Genomic DNA, 16,212 nt, shown 5'->3' on the forward strand with positions numbered 1-16,212 from the left:
GGGGGGGGTGACGGAGGTGAGGAAGTCGCTGCTACCAGCGACACCGGCTCAGACATTACCCAGACTTCAAATCAGACACACCTCCCTGCTGCTCTCCCAAATTCTGGTGGTGTTCTCATCAAAGGCTCTGGACTGGTGGGCTGTTTCCCCAGACCTTCACCTATCGACTTTCAATCTCTGGACACCTACCCCAAACCACTACCGCAGCTGCCACGACCGCCAGCTCATCTCCACCGTCTGTGCCCCGGTGTTTCGTCAGCTGTATCAAGACATCGGCCGCTGTTGCTCGAGTAAGGAGCTGAATGGACCTTCCCCATGGCCGTTGCTGTAGGAATTATCTGTTCATTGTTTGATTCTCTTGTTTGTTTGATTCCATTTAATTGTTTGATTCCATTAATTGTTTGCTTCCATAATTGTTTGATTCCATCAGTTGTTGACTTCTATTAATTGTTTGATTGTTTGTAGTTTCTTGATTCTTGTGTCACTGAATGGGTTGATTGGTACAGGCTGGTAACTTATTATTGATTTTATTAGTACTGAATACAGTTTTAGCTTGTTTTGTGTAATTAGGTGTAGGAATCTCTTAATTTTTGTAATTTTGTTGCGAAGTTTGTTGTCCTTTTCTTTAATGAAGCTTTGATATCCGTTTTTTTGTGATCTTGAGTCCTAATATGGTACCTTCATTAGCGTATGGGTATATTTCTTCATCCACCATGACTGGTTCGATCTTTTGTTTTGCAATTGGTATGATTTTAAATTTGTTAATATTTGGTTTAATCTTCCATTTTCTTTCTTATTCATGTTTGTTCGTTATTGCATACGCTGTGTGGCGTGCCATCATTGCCGCTGACTTTCCAGGGTATGATACGATTTGTGTAATGTCATCTGTGAAGATATGTTCGCTATGTTGTGTGGGTTCTGGGAGGTTGCTTGTATATATGGTGAATAGTGTTGGGAATAGGACGACCCCCTAAAACACTCCACTTTCGAGGTCTAGGGTTGGGTCTAGATACTTACCAATTTGGAACTGCTCTTCTGTTTCGGAGGTAGTCACATAGGATTCTCTCTCTTTCTGTGGGCAGGTCTAGTTGTAAGATTTTGAACTTTAGGCCTATGTGCCACACTTTGTCAAAGGCTTTTGCCACGTCTCTCAGGACAAGGTTTACTTGGTTTCCATGTCGAATTTCTTTGGTGATGATTTCTTTTATTACAGCTATTGCAATTTGAGTTCTTCTCCCTCTCCTGAAACCATGTTGTCTTGGGTTGTGTTTATTCGTTGTATCCAGGAATTTTTGTAGCCTGTTGTTTATTGTGCGCTCTAGGAGATTGCCAGTTATTTTCAGCAAGGATATCGGTCTGAATGGTATATATTTAGGAGTGCATCTATTGGTCTCTTAGGTCAGTTTAATAGCATATTTCGAGTTATGCCACTTATTCAAGGAGATTTTTCTTTAAATTTGCGTAAGCTGTGTAGTAAGTAATTTGTCGTGTCCTATGAATCTATTGGGTTTCGGTATAACTGGAATTCCTGTAAGGTAGGGCGTCAGTCTATTGTTTCGCTCTCTTAGCCAGTCTTTAATGGCTTCCTCGTGTTCTTTATCAAAATTCTCTTTTTTTTCTTCTCATATACTGAATATATTTTTCCATTCTCTACGAAAGACCTATTCTTTTTCCTGGTCTGTATAAAGTTTTTCTTCGTTTTGGTCTTTTATGTAGTTTACTGTTTGTTTTTTGGTGCCAAGTAATCTGTTAATGTTTTGTCAGAATGTTTTTATATCCTTTGTCGTTTATATGTTTGATATTAGACTGTTCCATTTTTCGCTGTTAATTTTTATATATTAGTCTTGGAGGTCATGGTTCTCTAGTGGGTCCTGCTTGTTATATATATGTTCTTGTATTATTGTATTGTACTTGTAGCCTCTTTAATACTTCAGTAGGTTTAATACTTGGAAGGGTTCTGTATGTGACCTCCCTGGGCAGCTCGCTGGTGCTTATACTGTATACCTCTGCTCAGACGCCTATAGCTGTAGAGCATTCTAGCGTCATCTAGGTACTGCAGGTCGGAACGAGATACGCCTGGAAAGCTCTAGAATGGTCTAGGCTTACAATACGTAAGTAAATCATAACAGAAATGATACAGCATATTTTAGAAAATTCTTACATAGGTAATACATCAATATATAAGAGAATATTTCCCAAACTTTCTATAGTAACTGCTGCTTGAAATAGAAAATAATCAGAACACCTAGTTCGCCAAAAAATATAATACTTAATTATGCCTCAACATAACAGTATGTAAAGCTATAACTGATTGAAAACATTCACTTTTATGTTATGAGTGAAATATAAATAGAAATGACGAATATTTACCGTCGAAGTCACAAACAAGAGGAGGGGGGGGCTTCTTAGCCTAGTACCGTCAGGTAAAAGGAAACCGATTTTTTTTATAGATTAAACTACAAGAGATTGTTAATGATTCTCAACTTTTACCTTTTGCATGACCCAGCACTCTTAGGTTAGTTTGATGATACGGAATTGTCTTTATTCATATTTTCATCGTGTAAATTATCCGTTTATTTATTATATTATAAGTGAACTTAAAATGAATTCTTAAAAACAAAAAAAATGTGTCGGGATTTGGTATCATCTGTCTGGGTATTTATTATATCTACTTTATATTGTATATAAACATCTTATTTCTGTCTAATTTATAGATTTATTGATGCCTTTAAAAGTGGAAACTGAGATAAAGTGAGAATTAACCTCTGCCAAGGAAATATTACAGCATACATAACAGACAAGACTTGACCGAGCGTATACTGAAATTGCTTCCTATCTTAACCCCCAAAAGAACATCGTTAAGTTGATTTACAATAATTGACTCTGTTCTTTGAAGATATCTGTTGTCTTGTCATTGTTATGATATTTTTTTTCTGTTCTCACTCTGAATCTTTGTTCTTGTTGTAGTGATATACGATAATAATTCTCAATGCAAGAATATACAAGTCAAAATATGACTTATTTCCGTCCTGAGTTTTAACGCTCCAACTATCAAGCTTCATCAGTGATTTGTTTTTTCTTCAGTTGTGGTGGAATCCTTCTCCTTATTTTAAGTTTTTGTTCTTTCCTACAACTCAATACACCATCCACAGTGAACAAATATGAAGCAATTTTAATTCACGTGGACGCTAAGTTTTACCTTTCTCTAATGTTTGTGAGAGTTGAGAATATGAGGTAATAAGTATATATGGAGTTGTTACTTATCTTTGCCCTCTCTTGTCTCTTTCTACACTTAGACTGCAACCTTATTCTTGTCTTTTCTCCTTTTCCTTTTACTTTGAGGTTGTGTTTGTCGGGGAGGAGAAAGTTTAGTAAACATAAAAAGTATATAGCTATAGAATTTTTTTTTCTTTTATTGTTATTAAAGGCGTGCGGTGACCGTGTGGATACAGCGTTCACCTACTCTCCTATGGGTTGCTGGTTCACGTTCGGGGCACCACCTTTTCCACCCACTTGTGAATGGATACCGAAGTGTACAGTTAGGGAACCGAAGACAGTCGAATACACTACCGACTACAGTGACGCCTTGTGTGTATTACGGGAGGTCAGAACTACATATTCTGCTTTCACATTTTACTACAACATGTGAATTAAAAATGATGGCGATTAGTATTGACGATAATTACGTTGGAGATAGTCTCTTCACCTTTCCCATGCCTCATACCTCTTTTCAACCCACTCTCCCTACTTTTCCACCACTCTTCCCTCCCTATCCCCATTCCACATTTCATCCTACTATATCTTCACTCCTCCTACTCCAGTCCCTTCTGCTGCTCCCCCTCTCACCCGGTCTTCACTCCCTTCAAAACACTTTCCACCCCCCTCCCTCTTCTCCCCCACCTCTCCCACTCTTCCCTCCTTTCCCTCATCTCCCCCTCTCGATATTCCCTCTTCCCTCCTTACTACTCTCACCTTCCTTTTACTCCTTCCAGCCCTTCTTACTCTTTCCCTACCCCTACTCCCACCCCCCACTCTTTCCACCCTTCTCACCTGATTCTCCCCTTTCTAACTAACAACTCTCCCTCTTCCCTGTCCCCAGCCCTCTTACTCCTCTTCATCTCTCCTTAACACTCCACCATAGTCCTTTTTTCTCTACTGTTCTCCTCCCTCTTTCCTTCCCTCCCTCCTTTTCTTAGTCCCTCTCCCCATATAATCTTTATCCACCCTCCCTCCCTCCCTTTCCCCCGTGCCATCCTTACCCTCCCTCTCCTTCTGGCCTCTCCCCACCCCTCTCTCCTCACATCCATCTCATCACCATTAATATAGCCCTCTCGCTGTTCCTAACCCTCTTCCCTCCCTTTCACCATACTTCTCACTCTCCCTAACTCCCTCTTTACATGTTTGACTTTTCCCATCTTTCTATCCCTCCGTTTCCCCTTTCCTCCCACTCTTCCCTCCCTCTCCTCGGCTTTTCCTATTCCCACCCAACCCTCTCATGCGTTTCTATCACCATTCTTCCCTTCCTTTCCCTCCAACTATCTCTCAATCCTTTTTACTCCTTCCTCATTTACCAACACTCTATCCCTTTTAATTCTATTCCTTCCTCCTCCTTACCAACCCATCTCCTTTCTCCCTCTCGCCATCCTTTCCTTCCCCCTCAGCCTCTCTTTATCCCTCCCACCTTCTTTCTCTCGTTTTCCCTCTCTTCATCCCGACTTACTTTCCATCTCCATCCTTTCCTCTCCCTTCCTCTCTTTTCTACCTAATTCCCATTCCTCACCCATCTCTTTCTTCCTACCCTCTATCCATTGCCCATACATCCTTCCCCTCTCTTCATCTCTTTCCCCCACCCTTCTCTCCATCCCTCCTTACTCCCTGTTTCTATTTCTTTCCTCCCACCTTCTCTCCATCTATCCTTACTCCTTCTCCATCTTTACCTCCCTCCTTACCCCCTCTCTATACCCAATCCATCCTCCTTCCCTTTCAACATCCATCCTTATTCTCTCTATTTCTCTCCTCCTACCGTCTCTCCCTCCCTCTCTCTACCCCGTACATCCTTATAGCCAGTACCTGCTCTTCATCCTTACACACGATCCTCCACCTCAATACAAGAAGTTTTTCTCCTTTTTACTTCCTAAACTTATAGTTGGAGGTTTAACGATGGTATGATAAAGTTGTCCCACGAGAGAGGAAGCGGGAGGAGGAGGAAGAGGGAGGAGGAGGAAGAGAAAGAGGATGAAGATGAAGACGGAGAGGTTGGAGGAACAAAAAGAGGGAGATGGAGGAGGATGAAGATGAAGATGGAGAGGGTGGAGGAACAAGAAGAGGGAGATGGAGGAGGGAGAAGATGAAGAGGGAGAGGGAGGAGGAAGAAGAAGAGGGAGAGGGAGGAGGGAGAAGATGAAGAGGGAGAGGGAGGAGGAAGAAGAAGAGGGAGAGGGAGGAGGAAGAAGAAAAGGGAGATGGGGAGGAGAAGATGAAGAGGGAGAGGGAGGAGAAAGAGGGAGAGGGAGGAGGAGAAGATGAAGAGGGAGAGGGAGGAGAAAGAGGGAGAGGGGAGGAGGGAGAAGATGAAGAGGGGAGAGGGAGGAGGAAGAAGAAGACGGAGAGGTTAGAGGAACAAGAAGAGGGAGATGGAGGAGGGGAGAAGATGAAGAGGGAGAGGCAGGAGGAAGAAGATGAAAAGGGAGAGGGAGGAGGAAGAAGAAGAGGGAGAAAAGAGGAGGGAGAAGATGAAGAGGAGAAGGAGGAGGAAGAAGAAAAGAGGGACGATGAAGAAGAAGAGGAAGAGGGGAATGAAGATGAAGAGGGAGAGGGAGGAGTAATAAGAGGAAGAGGAGGAGGAAGATGAGAGGGAGAGAGGAGGAAGATGAAGAGGGGAGGAAGAAGGGAAGAGGGAGGGATGAAGAGGGAGGGGAGGAAGAAGAGGAAGAGGGAGTAGGGAATTAGAAGAGGGGAGGGAGGGAAGAAGAATGAGGGAGAGGGGAGGGAGGAAGAAGAGGAAGTGAGGGAGGCTGAAGATGAAGAGGGAAGGGGGAAGAAGAGGAAGAAGGGACAGGGAGGAAAAAGAAGAGGAAGAGGGAGGAGGAAGAAGAAGATGGAGAGTGAGGAAGAAAATGGAGGAGGAAAAAGAGGCAGAGGGAGGAGGAAGAAGAGGAAGGGGAGTAGGAGGAAGAGGGAGAAGCAGGATGAAGAGGGAGAGGGGAAGGAGGAAGAGGGAAAGAAAGGAGGAAGAAGAGGGAGAGGGGGAAGGAAGAAGAAGAGGGAGAGGGAGAAGGAAGAAGGAGAGGGAGGATGAAGAAGACGAGGGAGGGGGAGGAAGAAGAGGAAGAGGGAGAAATTAGGTGAGGGAGGAGTGAAGAAGAAATAGGTGGGAGAGGGAGGAGGAAGAAGAGGAAGAGGAGGCTGAAGATGAAGAGGAAGGGGGAAGAAGAGGAAGGAAGACAGAGGAAAAAGAAGAGGAAGAGGGAGGAGGAAGAAGAAGATGGAGAGTGAGGAAGAAAATGGAGGAGGAAAAAGAGGCAGAGGGAGGAGGAAGAAGAGGAAGGGGAGTAGGAGGAAGAGGGAGAAGCAGGATGAAGAGGGGGAGGGGAAGGAGGAAGAGGGAAAGAAAGGAGGAAGAAGAGGGAGAGGGGGAAGGAAGAAGAAGAGGGAGAGGGAGAAGGAAGAAGGAGAGGGAGGATGAAGAAGACGAGGGAGAGGGAGGAGTAGTAGGAAGAGTGGATGAGGGAATAGGGAGTTGTGAATAAAAAAGGGAATAGGCGTGGATAAAGGCAAGGGAAGGAGTCAGTGAAGGATGGAGTGGATGACAGAAGGAGTGGATGATGGACGAAGGAGTAGATGGAGGAAGAAGGAGTGGATGAAGGAAAAAGAAGGAGTGGGTAAAGGAAGAAGGAGTGGGTGACGGAAAAATGAAGAATGGATGAGGGAATAAGGAAGATGGATGAAGGAAGAAAGAGTGGATGGAGACAGATAGAGGAATGAGGGGAGGAAAAAGGAAGTGGGTGAAGACAGAAGGAAAAGTGGATAAAGGAAGAGTAGGAATGGATGAAGGAAGAAGGGAGAGTGATTGAAGGAAGAACAAGGAGTGGATGAAGGAAGAACAACGAGTGGATGAAGGAAGATAGGGGAGTGGATGAAGGAAGAAGGAGGCATGGATAAAAGAAAAGACAGAGTGGATGGAGGAAGATGAATAGTGGATGAAAGAAGAGGAGGAGTGGATGAATGAAGGATAAGTGGATGAAGGTAGGGATAGGAGTGATTTTTTTTAGTTTAACAAAGTTATTGACAAAGCTTGGAGTACAGTTTGCCTATTCTGAGTAATTCAGTCAAGTCTTGACACTGAGGGTCGTATCACTTCTCACTGCCACGCAGGACAGAGGTTCACACACAGAGGAATGCCTCATATTCATTAGCAGTGTATATATAGGTCAGAGTCATGTGGGTGATGTCACTGTTCGCTGCCATGCAAGACAGTGGTTCATATACATTGGACGTCATATTCTAATTGAAGACTAGCAAATTTGGAATAAACAGCAAGAATGTCCTCAAGCATCCTCGATTCAATGTAGTAATTACAAATCTCATGGTACAATAAGCCAGGTGATAAACCTTTAAAGCATACACTTGAACACATAATTATTGAATGTGACACTGTCAAAGACTTCAGGCCACCTGGCTTATTGTATATAGGAGTGAATGAAGGGATGATGAGGAGCAATAGATGATGGAAGGTGGATGCGGGAAAAGGGGAATTAAGTGGTTTCACTGAAGAGAGAACCAGCCAAAATATTGCATTCAATGCAGGATACATCACACACACACACACACACACACACACTACTCCACCATTGGGATCAGCGTCAACAATTCTGCTCCCAACTATACCGCCCTTCAGGATTTATTGAACAGTCTCCAAAACTGGGCCACCAACAACCATGTCACCATCAACCATACCAAGACCATGGTTATGCACATCAACCTCTCCTCCGACATTGTCCCACCTCCTTCCATTACTCTAGGTCCGAACACACTCCAGGTTGTAGATTCCACGAAGCTCCTCGGCGTCACCATAGACAACAAACTAAATTGGAAACCACACGTCAGTGTAGTTATCAAATCCTCCAGTTTCCGTCTCCACCTCCTCCGCCGACTCAAGTCCCTCGGAGTTCCTGCACACGAGCTCCTCAGTGTTTACACAACATTCATACTCCCCAAGCTCTATGCCTCCCCCACCTGGTCTTCCTCCCTAAATGCCACACAACGTAAACACCTAGAAAAAGTGCAAAAGAGGGCATGCAAGATTATTCTCTCCCCTTCCTACTCCACATATCAAGAAGCGCTCAACACACTGACCCTTTCGACTCTCACTGACCATCACCACGACCTCATCTGCAAATTTGGTAAGAAGCTTCTACACCATCCTCGACACCGGCTCCTACTACCACCTGAGATCCCTAGCCCGAGAATTGCTGTTCGACACCACAACCGCATCCAGCCCATACGTGCACGAACTGATCGCTATAAGAACAGCCCAGTCCCAACCATTGTAAAAATTATCAATAACTTGTAATAAATCAGTGTATTCACTCCCAGTAAACACTACTCCTTGCACTGTCACTATGTTGAAATGAACTGTAGTTTGAGCTTTTCCCCATCTAGTTATTATGTCTTATTTGTGTCACTTATGTTACTTGTATATTATTTGTAATTCGAAACCCATTCCCCAAATATGTAACTGTAAATTTTCAGCCTTCTGGCTGCCAAGCTCTTTCAATAAACCGTTAATTATTATTATTATTATTATTATTATTACTTTACTGTCACTCGGAATCGAAAATGACGATCATCCATATATGATAAATTGACATAAGTTATTAAGAATGTCATCGTTGGTGTGCTCTGAGGTGACTAGAGAGGCCAATACGGGACCGGCTACATCTAGTGCAGGAGGGGCGGCGCCAGCGTCTTTCCGGCGTTGGCAATTATCTGCCTCGGTATGTAGTCGGGATAACTCGAAGGTATTGACATCTTCTCGTGTGGTGTTCCTCCAAACGTTACGGTATGGAGTAAGCGTCTCCCAGATGAGGGGGTCGATTTGGCACTTTTTCATGTTTGTCTTAAGATTATCCTTATACCTTTTCAGTTGCCCGCCAGCGTTACATTTACTATTCGTTAGGTGACTGTAAAGTAGCTGCTTTGGCAGTCTACTGTCGTCTATGTGGGTAACATGAACAGTCCAACGTAGTTGTTCATGGATAATGTTAACCTCGATGCTCCTACATTTGGTGTCAGCAAGAATACTGGCATTTGTTTTCTTGTCTTCCCAGCAAACTCGGAGGATGGAACGTAGACTACGTTGGTGAAAGTTTTCAAGTGCCTTGTGGTGCCTCCTGTATGTGACCCATGTTTCGCTGCCATATAGCATGGTAGGGAGAACCACATCTGGATATACGTTCAACTTTGAAGATAATTTCAGCTTCCTACAACTGAAGACACGGGTACGGAGTCTGCCAAAGGCCTGAGATGTAATAATAATAATAATAATAATAATAATAATAATAATAATTAACGGTTTATTGAAAGAGCATGACAGCCGGAAGGCTGATAATACACAGTTGCATAATTGGGGAATGGGTCACTTGATTGATCAATAATATACAAGTAACATAAGTGATACAAATATGATAGATAGTAACTAAGTGGGGAGAAGCTCAAAGTATAGGGCATTTCAACATAGTGACATCTGATCCGATGTTGAATCTCTTCATTGATGTCCGTAGTGGTGGACAAGTGGAAGCCGAGGTATTGAAAGTTAATAATATTAGAGAGGGTAGTACCGTTAAGCTGGACAGATGGCTGAACCAGGGGCAGGCTGAAAGAGAATCTGAGTCCTACGTACATTCACCTCAAGGCCGAAGTGTGCATATGTGTTCAGGATGTCCTGTAAGTCAAGTTCAATGTGAGCGACAAGGGTGAGGTTGTCCGCATACTGAAGGTCAGTAATGGAAGCTGCCTACACCTTTGTTCCTGCGTAGAGTCGTCTTATGTTGAAAAGACCCTTCATCCGGTACTGGATATCCACCATGCTGAATAAATTGGCACTGGTACGAGTAAGGAAGGCAGCAAAGAAAATGGAAAAGAGAGTTGGTGCTAGTAAAATATCCTTGATTTTCCCCCGTTTCAATGGGAAGAACTCCGACTGGGTGCCATTCTGCAGGACACAGCCGTTAATGCCATCGTGGAGTTGCCTCACAATGGCAATAAATTTTGGTGAGCAGCCAAATGGCTGAGGATCCTCCTGAGGGCTTCCCAGTTGACCGAGTCGAAGGCCTTGGTTAGGTCAATGAAGGCCATGTACAGGTCACGACGCTGTTCTCTGCACTTTTCCGGTATCTGTCGGGCTGCAAAAGTCATGTCAGTGTTGCCACGTGTTGGTCTAAAGCCACATTGAGATTCTGGGAGGATGTTTTCCGCCTCAGGAAGAAGTCTCTTTTGGAGGACTCGGGCGATAATCATGCCAGCTACAGACAGCAGCGAGATCCAGCAGTAGTTGCCACAGCCTGACCAGTCTCCCCTTTTCTTATAAATATTGATGATGGAGGCGTCTTTACGAACTTGAGGATTTCCAACTTTACCCATATATTCTCCAAGAGAGAGCAGAGACGGCTGGTAAGCAGAGGTCCTCTTGCTTTATACACCTCGGCTGGGATTTCATCAGGCCCTGAGGTTTTGATATTTTTCATCTGTTTGACGGCAGTAGTTTTCTCATCCAGGGATGGAGGATAGCTGAGGTGGCTCAGCTCTGGGTGCTGAGGGACCTGCTGCAGAGTAGTCATAGTCAGGACATCCACATTGGTGTTTCGATTGAGAAGCAAATGGTAGTGCTCTTTCCAGCAGTGAAGATTGCCTTCTGCGTCTATTATTAAAGAGTTACCGTCGGGTGAGCGGAGGAGAATTGCGCCATGAGTGATTGGCCAATACATTGTTTTAGTGGAATTGAAAAATTCGCGCTTCTTGTGTTGATCTGCAAGTTTCTGCGTTTCACATGCTTTATTTTTAAACCAGACGCTCTTTAGATTGCGAAGCTCGAGCTGGGCAACCGCTATCTTCTTGCGGAAGGTATCAACTTTGATCCGAGACTGTCGGTTATTCTGCCAGTCAGTTAAAGCAGCACATTATTATCAACGGGTACATTGATTTCCGGGTCATTTTCATTAAACCAGTCCTGGGGTATTCTTTCGATCTGGCCGAGTGTCTCTGCAGATTTTTGTCATGATAATGTCGAGAATACCCCATTCGGCATTGGGATTTGCATTGTTTGTTGTCAGGTTGTTTATCAGCTCATGTTAGAGCTGCTCTCTGAAAGCATGTGCTATCATTGGATCCTCCAGATGCTTAGTATTAAAACCTTTTCTGGAGGATTTTTGTTTTCTTCGTTTTAGGGCAACGTGAAGTAAGAGCTTGGCTCTGACGAGCCGATGATCAGTGTCTCAGTGGTCTGAGCCACGCATGGCTCAGGTGATGAGGACATTTCGGTGATCTCTTTCTCTGACAGTGCTGTAGTCAATAAGATGCCAGTGCTTGGATCGTGGGTGTTTCCAGGAACCCTTAAACAAGGTATTGATGATAGTGAGGTTGAGTGCAACACACTTGCTGAGGAGGAGTTGGTCGTTGGGATTACACTTGCCAACTCCATTTCTCCCTATGAGTCACTGCCAAATGTCAGTATCTCTTCCAAGTCTGGCACTGAAGTCAGCTAACAGCACAACCTTATCTTCTATGGGGATAGAGGTTAGCACTCTGTCAAGGTCGGCATAAAAGGCCTCCTTGATGTGATCCTCTACATCCAGTGTTGGGGCGTGTGCACAGATGAATAAGGCACGACATGAGTGATAGAGGGGATTCTGAGCGTCATGAGGCGCTCGTTGATCTCAAGAGGCATTTCAGTTAGCCTATCTACTATGCATTGGTGGATGGCAAAGCCAATTAAATAAATGCTGTTTCTCTCCGCAGCAGGCTAACCCTTCCAGAAGGTATACAGCCATTTTTTTAACACTTGGGTTACTTTTTAGTATCCCAAAAGCGCCCTCGTTGGCCGTAATTCATTGTTTTAAGCCAAATTTCGTCGGGTTACCATTTAGTAGTCCGACAATATTATTGGGAAGTTCGGGATAAGTCCTCAGGTGTGAGTAGGCACCCGAAAGACTTATCCCGAATGTTCAAACTGTGAATAGAAAAAGTCTCTGAAATACAATTTATGTAAATTAAGATGAGATAATAAAGAAAACAAATATTCAAATGTCCTAATAACCGGTTCCGACGGAAATGCATATATTTTTAAGATACCGCCGTGTACCCCCGTGATGTTTTACCTTCAACTTCGAAGATTTTCTTCTCCCCATCGCCCTTCTCCAATTTATCAAGCATTGCATTCTTAGAATCAACCTCTTATAGCTTCAAGCATGTTAAGTAACGCACTTTTATTTGTGATAGATAGATGTAATGCCATTTCCAATTCGCCAATATATTATAAATGGAAGATATAAGATGAGCCCAATGTACTCTGTTGATTGCTGAGGTAATGGCGTACAGCACGTGTCATCTGTGTGACTCACGTTGATAATTACCATGGAAAAAAATTTCTCCTGCTATATTTCACTGTTTGGGTTGTTGTTGTTCCGGTTGTGTTTAGGTACTACCAATGTTTGTAAGTTTAGATTAGGTTACGTAAAATATTTTTTTAGATGAAATGTTCGAACTCAGGGATAGAAAAAAGTGCCATAATTGATTAATTTTGTTTTCAATCACTCAATTTAAATCGTGTCAGTCCTGTCTCACATCACTGGAACAACAATAAACAAAAGTTACATCCACTTTCCAGAATCAGGCAACATTCAAAACCTTGTAGATGAATTTCACACTATTGCAGGGATGTCTGGTGTATTTGGCTGCATTGATGGCTCTCATATCCCTATTGGAAGCCCTGGAGGGAACACAGCTGAACTACATCGATGTAGAAAGGGGTGTAATTGATACATGGTTTTGATTTGTGTATTGTAGTTGTTTGAAAGTAGAGTAAGTGTAAGGGCAAATGGAAGCATTATTGGTTTGGTAAAAAAGTTTTTTTTAGCTAATAGATTATATTATCAAGGTTATTTTCCAATAATATTTTGGCTTCATTTAACACATTTTATTTCCTCCAAACATTATCACAGTACATCTTGAAACAGCATTTCAATTAAAACAAAATTAAATAGGGATTACACTGGCATGACTCAAGAAAAATATATCACAGTACAGTACAGTACAGTACAGTACAGTATATGTAAAATTATATCATTCAAACAGTTTAGTATTTTGCTTCAAATTCTAAATGTACACATTTCTAAAGGCTTCAAAGTACTATACTGTACTGAAATAGTTTACAAGTGTCAGGGAAATCCATAAACAATTTTAGTTCTTCTAAATAAGAATAAGCAGTTAGACCAAATTTATCACAGTAACTGTACAGTGTGCAGTGCTATATATGCATTAATAGTAATCATACTTAGTTTATAATTGCAAATACAGTTATAGCAATTATCATTCTTGAAAGATTTTAGAAGTACTGTACTGTACCTATATTGAAATTGTAATTAAATTTAGAAAGAAATGTGAAATAAAAGATTGTTTAAAATTACCCAATAAGTATGAGTATATAATACACAGTGTTTCACTTCGCGTTTCAAGTTTATTGTTGAGGTTTTGAGGGAGAGATAATGCACGAGGCTCCAGGTTTATTGTTGTTAATCGTAGCCTGCCCTCTAGCGGTCAGTAAACAAAACATACACTTTGGCGTAGCATCTTTCAAAAATTAACACAGTATACATTTTTCAACATTCAATTTATAATAATGTTGCACATTAGAATATAGCATGTTGTAACGTTCTTCCTCTTTTAAAGAAGATAAAATGAGATAAAATAGTGTCATTTCTCTGCGACTAGCTTACCACAATTAATACTGTATATTCATAGGAACTAAAACACTTACAATCCTTGTAGTATAAACATCACAGCTTCCACATTGTACATAACATTGCTATACTTAATCAAGCAATATAGTACTTCATCACAGCAACTAAAATTAAATATTCTGATACAGTAATTTGTTACACTAAACTTAATAAATCCATTAAAAATGAAGAAAATGAGATGTCTTAAACAAGTTAAATTTGATTGTTACTTACATCATGCATTCATTTTGTCAAAATAAAATATTGAAATTTTGAAGGCATTTTATTTACAGTCTGCCTCATTCTCCTTTTGTAATCAATGAGTCATTAGAATTTGGCTCTACATTAGTCTTAAAATTTTCAGACTCTGTGTCTTGCTGTGGAGGAGACATTATTCATTTCTTTGTTATGTTCTTGTGCCTGCTGAGTAGTTGTTTGATTGATATTTTCTCATGTGTCTTGTTCCCATTCTCCATACTTCTTCTTATATGAGATCTGTTTCTCCTAAAAATACCTACATCCCTTTCAATTAAGTCTGATCTATCATCTAATAGTTGTACAATTTTACCTTTTTCTCCAATCTTTCTTCCCTAGCACATGTGGTTTCATACGTACTGTTTCTTCTGACAAATTATTCAAATACTTGGCTCCTTTATCATAATACAATTTACTTCTGATATTTCTCAAATGTTTTCTTTTCTTGGCAAAATTAGTATCAACCTGTTACAGCTGGAGAAGCTTACTAGACATTGGTAGTAATGTTCGTGTTCTTCTACCTAAGTTATATTGTGCTGGACTACATTCTTTGTCTTGGGCGGGTGTGTTTCTATATTCTAAATTGGCTAAATCTGGATCTTTACCGCTTTCTACGGCTTTCCTAATCAATGTCTTTGCCAACTTAACAGCTGATTCCGCCATACCGTTAGATTGCGGGTATGTGGCACTGCTAGTTGTGTGTTCAAAGTCATACTTTATAGCAAAATCATAGAATTCCTCACATGTAAATTGTGGTCCATTGTCACTAATAAGAGAAATTGGGAGACCATATCTAGCAAAATGAGCTTTTAATTTTCTTATAACAGCAGCTGCTTCTGTGTTTTCTAGATAATCTATTTCCCTAAGGTTTGAAAAATAATCTACTGTTACTAAGTAATCAAGATATTTTAGTGTCATTAAGTCTTCATGTACTTTCTGCCATGGCCTATCAGCTAATTCACGAGACATTAGAAATTCTTTCTGTTGTGCATTTGGATATGTGTTACACATCTCACATGTTGCAATAAACTGTTTCAAATCTGCATTCATGCATGTCTAATAAATGCATTCCCAGGCACGTCTTAAGCATCTTTCAATACCTATGTGTGATGAATGCACAGCTTTTCTCATCTCTGCTCTTAAACTTAGTGGTATAACTATTCTATCACATTTAAAAATTAAACCATCTTGAACAGAAAATTCTTTTTTACAGGAACTATGTGGTTTTTAGAGCACAATTAATTTTATTTACATCTTCTGGCCATCCACCCAAAATCACTGATTTTATTAATTACAGAGTATCATCAGATTCTATTGCCCTTCTTATTTGATCTAATATCTCTTTCCTTATTGGTACATTCAACATTATTAATTTGCTCAAATTCAATCTGTTTACTACTCTTATTAGGCAAAAATTGTGATCACTTTCTATTATAGTTCTCCTTCCGAAAGTATACTGATGAAATTTATCTCGAGCAAACACTATTGCTAATGTTTCCTTCTCTATTTGAACATATCTAGTTTCAGTCTCAGTCAATGCACGACTTGCAAATGCAATTGGTTTATCACAGTGTATTAATGCAGCACCTTCCTTTTTGAGAAGCATTACATTGAATCACAAGTTCCTCTTTTTGTCATAATACTGCAATATTGGAGTCTTATTGATCAAATGCTTTAATTGCTTGAAAGCTTTGTCATGTTTCTTTGTCATTTCCACTCAACATTCAGATGTGTTAACCTTCTAATTGGTTTCATAACCTCTGACAAACGTGGTAGAAATCTGCCTAGATAGTTAACCATCCCAGATAATCTTTGAATACCTTTTATATCTTCTGCTGGATTCATGTCTAAAACAGCTTCCACTTTTTTAGGGTCTGCCATTATCCATCACTTGTTACTTTATGCCCTAAAAAATTTATTTCAGACTTCCTAATTTCAGTTTTTTCATTGTTCAATTTAATAC

The 16,212-nt window shown here is 41.1% G+C and overlaps 1 protein-coding gene across 1 annotated transcript; it reads right to left on the bottom strand.

Moving 5' to 3' along the window:
- Positions 1–14,717: 14,717 nt before the first annotated feature.
- Positions 14,718–15,299, bottom strand: LOC121869139 (uncharacterized protein K02A2.6-like). Its single transcript, XM_042370326.1, has one exon. The coding sequence runs from the start codon at positions 15,297–15,299 to the stop codon at positions 14,718–14,720; it is 582 nt and encodes a 193-aa protein (XP_042226260.1).
- Positions 15,300–16,212: the final 913 nt, after the last annotated feature.

Source organism: Homarus americanus, unplaced genomic scaffold, assembly GCF_018991925.1.
Source record: "Homarus americanus isolate GMGI-L3 unplaced genomic scaffold, GMGI_Hamer_2.0 scaffold25467, whole genome shotgun sequence".
Classification (NCBI taxonomy): domain Eukaryota; kingdom Metazoa; phylum Arthropoda; class Malacostraca; order Decapoda; family Nephropidae; genus Homarus; species Homarus americanus.

Bases quoted from the DNA above. Each gene is read 5' to 3' on its own strand.
- LOC121869139 (XM_042370326.1), bottom strand. From the start codon at position 15,299: ATGAATGCAGATTTGAAACAGTTTATTGCAACATGTGAGATGTGTAAC.